This window comes from Microtus ochrogaster, assembly GCF_000317375.1.
Source record: "Microtus ochrogaster isolate Prairie Vole_2 chromosome 14 unlocalized genomic scaffold, MicOch1.0 chr14_random_1, whole genome shotgun sequence".
NCBI classification, from domain to species: Eukaryota; Metazoa; Chordata; class Mammalia; order Rodentia; family Cricetidae; genus Microtus; species Microtus ochrogaster.
Genome location: NW_004949096.1, coordinates 16,740,838 through 16,746,887, shown reverse-complemented (window position 1 = coordinate 16,746,887; position 6,050 = coordinate 16,740,838). Strand labels below are relative to the sequence as shown.

General features: G+C 48.0%; 1 protein-coding gene across 1 annotated transcript in view; it reads right to left on the bottom strand.

Annotated features, from left to right (window-relative positions):
- The window catches only part of Accsl (1-aminocyclopropane-1-carboxylate synthase homolog (inactive) like), a 12,303-nt gene extending 6,573 nt beyond the window's left edge, over positions 1-5,730 (bottom strand). The window contains exons 1-8 of the mRNA XM_026787848.1: positions 5,275-5,730; positions 3,986-4,045; positions 3,480-3,550; positions 2,475-2,544; positions 2,175-2,241; positions 1,141-1,238; positions 844-912; positions 415-515 (exon numbers count right to left, since the gene is read on the bottom strand). Coding sequence (XP_026643649.1) covers positions 415-515; positions 844-912; positions 1,141-1,238; positions 2,175-2,241; positions 2,475-2,544; positions 3,480-3,550; positions 3,986-4,045; positions 5,275-5,721 — 983 coding nt within the window. The 5' untranslated portion in view covers positions 5,722-5,730. The remainder of the gene's footprint in view (positions 1-414; positions 516-843; positions 913-1,140; positions 1,239-2,174; positions 2,242-2,474; positions 2,545-3,479; positions 3,551-3,985; positions 4,046-5,274) is intronic.
- Between the last annotated feature and the right edge of the window lie 320 nt (positions 5,731-6,050).

Genomic DNA, 6,050 nt, shown 5'->3' with positions numbered 1-6,050 from the left:
CCTTCTGGCTAGTTTGGGTTAGTCCTGAATTCTGAGTGCTGTTTCTAGAAAACAGGTATCTGTCCTGTCAGGGGTACTGCAGAGGCAACTGTTGCTATCATGCTCTTGGCAGTGAGCCATGAAAGTTCTACAGTGAGCTGTCTTTGAGCATCTGCCATTTTCAGTTCTGCAGCCTGGGTGGTTTGGGAGCAGATACAAGGGTAAAGCGCTTCTGCTGTGGTGAGTGGATAAACATCAAAGCACACTCTGGCAGCTGGGGAAGAGTCTGCATGGGGAAATGCTGGAGAGGAAATAGTTAAACACGAGGCCCCTTTCTCCTCCATTACATCGTCTTTCTTATACCCTGCAAAGCATATTGCAGAATGAGTAACCTTGGGTAAGTTACTCCTGCCCCCAAGGCCTACAAGCACATACCTCTTGGCAAAGACCAGGTATTCTTTCATCATCGATCGAGTGTAGACCTCACCCAGAGGATTCTGGGGGTTGACTAGCACAAGGCCTTTGATCTTTTTTTCCTGAGAAGAAACCCAAACACACGAGTGAATACATAGCCTTTACAACTACCCCAAATTCCACCGAGCGTCCTTTATGGCTTAGGACATCTAAAATGGGACACCTGATAAAGCCCAGGTAGGATCTCATGGAAGTAGTGCCATGTTGCTGGCAAAGGGGAAAAGAAAGTGTTCTGGAAGTTTCCCACTGCTACAGAGAAGTCGGGTACTTAGAATTACTGTTCTCTTTCTCATCTAGAGAAAGCATGCCACATCTTGTATCTAAGTCTTACTACTCAGACTTTTTAGGGCCAGTGCGACCACCCTAAAATTAAGACTTCCCTGTCCTTACCTTCATCTTAGCCTGAGTCAGGGTAAGCTCCAGCATATCCATGGTGAGCTGGGAAAAAGACGAGTCAGCCTGGAAGACACGTGCGGTGGAGAGAGGCTTGTTCCTGAGCCTGGTTCTCAGCCCCCAAGCCCCATACAGTCCTTGGCCTTCAAGCCAGGGTGTGGGTCCATATGCCTTCATCACCCTGGCATCACCCCACTCCTGGCTTTGCTTAGAGAATAAGCCCTTCTTCTCCCAGTGGGATCTACAACATTCCTTTGCCAGGTGGGCTGAGCAGGAAAGGGGCTCCATTCTGACCTGGCTTTCCAAGTAGACAGGAATAAGCTCGACTTTAGAATAAAGGCAGGAGCTGAAGGCGAAGCCACCGTAGCATGGTGTAGGGATCAGAAAGACATCTAGGAGTACAAGGGGACAAGGCTGTCTGGCGGTCAAGATGAGCAGTGAGGCTCCTAGCACGGAGCCAGGCCAACAATCCCTTCTGCCATCCTTGTGCCCAAGCCTCATTAAAAACCTGACCCATTTTTATACACATTATTTGGGGCAAAAACTCCAGTTTCCTGTTGCAAGCGCACTGAAGGAGGCTGCGAGGGATGACTGCACTGAAGAGCTCAGAGTCCAAGGCGCGAGTCAAGCAAGGCACATCCCATGACAAAAGTCTTTCTGTTGAGGGGCAGGTGTCTGTGTGGGTACATGTGCACCTGTGCGCATGCACATGTGAGGGTCAAAGGTCAACCCCAGATTCCTTCCTCTGGAACAATATACTCTGTTTATAAAGATAGTGGCTCCTTACTGACCTAGAGCTAGGCTGGCTAACAAGCATCTTTGGGACCTGCTCATCTCTGCTTCTACAGCCTTGGGATTACAAGCACACACCACCATGCCCCAGCTTCTCCATGTGGGTTCCAGAGATCAAACTCAGGTCCTGTGCATGAGTGACAAGCACATTCCTGACTGAGCAGCTGTCCCTTACCAGTAAACTGAAGAAAAAACTTGTCTGTGCCAGGCCAGACATTAAAGGTCAAAGGCCATGGGCAAGAAAGGTTCCTGGCACTGGACCTGGGGGATTCCATGTCTTTTCCTTCCCATTCTCCTGAACTCGTGGATCTTTTCATCGAGATACCCTAGTGGAGAACTGTCACATCTCTTCAGTACTGAATGACTTCAATTAACTCCCTTGATTTCACAGAAATGACACAAAAATATCTTTGGCAGGACAGATGTCCTACACTTGTGGAAAAGACCTCAAGTCAATAACAACCTTCTCTTCCAAGGTGAATGCCTAGGTGTCCCTGTCTACAGACCAGGAAGGCAAGTGGAGCCTGCTGACTTACCACCTGGGTCACACAGAACCATGGCCAGTGAAGAAAAGACTGAGGAGCAGCCATTAAGAACCACCACCTGAGGACAAGGTCCGAGAGGACCAGTCAGTACCTGTGTAAGTAGGGTATCTGCTCTCTCCATCTGCCTCTCCTCCCAAAGGGCAGGTCCCAGTGGTCCTTTATAGCTGGACTTCCCAAGGGACCTCTGTTAGCTGGCTTCTCCTGTGCCCTGCCACTCTGAAGGTTCTCTTTGCATTCTATAGATAACTCAGAGGGAAACCGAGAACACAGCCCTCCACTATACCCACTCACATTTTCTGGATCAAGGGGTGTAGGTGCCTGGCAGTAGCAGGTCAAGAAGCTGGCCAGCTCTTTCTGAAGGCTGCAGACAGACCCAAAGAGACCATTTAGTTCCCAAGTGCCCTTCCTCATTCAGAATCAGGTGACACTCTTTTTAAAGGACACAGCATCCACATTAAAGAGCTGTTTGTTATCCAAGCCAACTTCATCATACAGGGCTACAGACTAAAGATGTCACCTCTCCAGGGTCACACAGATGCTGAGAGGTAGGAGAAGCCAGGGTTGAATAGACAGATGCTATTTCTGCTAGATTAGGCCACCTATAAGAGGCTTTGTTCTTAAGCAAATCCAACCTTTCAAAGTCAAATGCAACATCATCAGCTACACAGTTCATATTCTAGAACTGTGGGATCAATTTTTTTAAAAAAATCATCCAAAAATTTTCAATATTTTAAGTGAATTTTAATAATTTTGTGTTATGTTGCATTCACAACTATCATGTACTCGGGCTGGACATGCCTGGTAGGGCTTTCTAGGAAGTTATTAGCCAAAGATAGAGGAAGGTAGTCAGTTTTAAATATGGGGCATTTGGGGAAAGTGAGTATGCCTCAGGGATGGTTGCCTTCAGATGCTTGCCTAGAGTGCGTGCATGAAACCCTGGATTCCATCCTCAGCACCACAGTAAAACCAGGCATGATGTTACACACCTATAATCCCCACACTCAGGAGGTAAAGGTAGAAGGATGAGAGTAAATGTCACCCTCAGCTGTATAGGGAGTTTAAGGCAAGCCTTGCTGCACCAAGTTTCTTCAATGATTATATATGCCTAATTGCATATATATGTTGGATATATAACATATGCTATATATAACATATATGTTGTATTGGAGATGTACATAATACATGCCAGCTACATATTGGATATATGTGTGTATGTATGTAGGAGATTTATATATCTCCAATAGATGGTTAAAGATTCCTGTGCACCAAGAGACCATAGTTATGAAAGTCACTTACAAGAGCTGTCCTTGCCAGTCAGAGTACTGCAATAGATCATCTTCAATTTGGTTCATGTCACACTGACTCATCTGTTGACAAATAGAACATGAAGACAGGAAGTTCAGGGAAGTCAAGTGGGGCCTTATTTTGTTACTCATTCATGCACAGATCACTGCCCTGAAGTTACATATCTCCCAGAAAAGGAGTGAGGATACACGCTGTGTGCTCCTTCATGAATCGAGGCCAGCTTTGCCATAGAAATCTACCAGTCTGAATGGCAAGCATTGGGCAGCCTCCTTATCCCAAAGCTCTTTGGGCAGGCTGCTCATTGCATACCTGCCAGACCAGACATCTGGACAGTCAGCCAGGCCAGGATCTTAGGGGTTATGTTCCAAAAGCAAATGTCTCTGACATCCCCCAAATATCTATGTTTGTCCCCCTTGAACCTGCCACAAGCCGAGGTATAGATCAGGGAACCAGGCCCATAGGGTTCGAGTCTCAGCAAAGTCTAGACCATGGCTTACCCTTTCTTTTATCAGGTCAAGACAAAGCTTGTTCTCACTGGTACCAAGATTGATGTAGCCCTGGAAGCAGAAGGAATCTGGGTCAGTCTCCTTGCTCCATCATAGATAGACTCCTCTGGGCATGCCAAGAAATTGCCATCGTAGACAAGGGAAGATGTTAGTGTGTCACAAGGTAGTTGAATCGGTGTCGAGCAGGGTTAAGAGTCAGAAAATTCCCCAGAACCTAAAATTGTGCAACTATCCAGTCCCCACCTGTTCCAATAGACAAACCAGGGTGGTTTGATTTGCTCCATGTAACAACCCCTGAACTCCTCTATGGCAGGTGTTAGACTCATTTCCTGTGAGCTGCCTTATGTCTTGAGAAAAACATTCGATTTGATCAAAAGAATGAAAAGAAGAAACGTTGAAAATCTACCAGACAGATAACCTGGGTGGCAGGCAGAATCTCTCCTGCCATACCCAGAGCCTGGAGCCTTTATCAGTCACTCAGTCACAAGCCCTGCCTGCACCCATCTCTGATACCACATGGAAGGGCCCTCCAGGCAACTGGAGGAGATGCAGCCCTCGCGGTATAACAGAAGTATCCAATTCAGTCCCTAGAAAAGGAGATGGTCTCGGGCTGGCCGGACTAAGCTTAGACAGGGCCCAGACAGGAAAGGCATGGTGACAGCCATCGTCTGCCCTCTGAGTGGAGAGCGGCTGTCAATCTCCTTGGCTAAAACCCTTTTGCTGGCTGCTTGCTGCCCTAAGGGAACCTTTATCACCTGTCCAGCTGTGCCCACACTTCTCATCACAGTACTCATGGTCTCTATTCAGGCACAGAGGTCAGCCTTCCAAACCACACCGAGCGCTTCCCTCCTTTGAGCTTCTGTATATGTTTCCCCTCATCTAGGAGGACCACAGTCACCATCATATCGGCTGGCTGTGTCAGGACCACCTGAGAAGGGCAGCCCTTTCATGCTCTTGCAAACAGAATAAACACCTGTCCTCCGTGGCTGCCTACACCTGTCACGGTGTTTCATTTCATGAAGGCAGGCTCATTTACCAGGGAGGGTACGGTGGCTGCTGGAATATAAATGCTGAGATTAGGGGAAAGGAGGTAGGGATGAAGGGACTCAGGACCCCCCAGTCCTCCAGCGTCTGGGGCATTATCAGCTTATGTTGGTGACTGCACCATTATTCCCAGACAGCAGTGTCTGTGCACCACAAAGAGAGGCAGGCATACAGTATTTGGCACAGGACTCAGTAAACTCTAATGACTGAGGCTCCCAAGGATGCCCACATCTTACCATAGGGTTTTCTTCTTTGTGGTATTTGTCTCTCTGATAGGCCTCATAGCTCTGGAAGCTGGCACAGTAAAGATCATAGATGCCAGTACCACGTCTGGACAGGACCTGACTGACAAAGACAGCTTCAAAACCACCCAGCCTGGGACCGGGTTGGTCAGGCTGCCAAGATGGCAGGGCTTGCTGCCCAGCTTTGATGTCACATCTAGGGTCTGAGTGAGGGAGGGATTCTTTGAACTTCAGTTCCTTTGTAGCCTCAGCTCCTATGAGGTTGGCCATCCGGGACATTAAGAAGCCCATCCTCTTTATCCACTTCCAGGAGGTTTGTGGGCTTTGCTGGTCTTCTGGTGAGAGGCTCTGCACTCGCTGGCTAGTCGTCTGAAAGAAATGGTCCATCCGGACCTGCTGCAGCTTCAACATCTTCCTCTGAAGTGTTCGGAAGACCTTCATTGTGGAGGACTTCTCCACTCCCTGCCCTGAGCACTTGTATGGGCCTCAGCAGCCTGGCTGGAACCTACAGAGAAAGATTAAGCACAGAAAACAAGACAGTTTTCCTTGGAGGTCCTGGCATGGTTAGGCACAAAACTGATTCTCAAGTTCATCACTGGCTCCTCCCTCTTCTCTGTTCTGGGCTTAGGCTCTAAATGGCTCAGAAAGTCAAGAGCATGTTTAAGGATTCCAGGTTCTACTCAGATGCCATCAGAATGTGTCCTGAGCAAGCACAGTAAGGCCTTTAGGAGAAAAGGGGGCTTTATGTTTCCCAGATTCTTCTTGTGCTC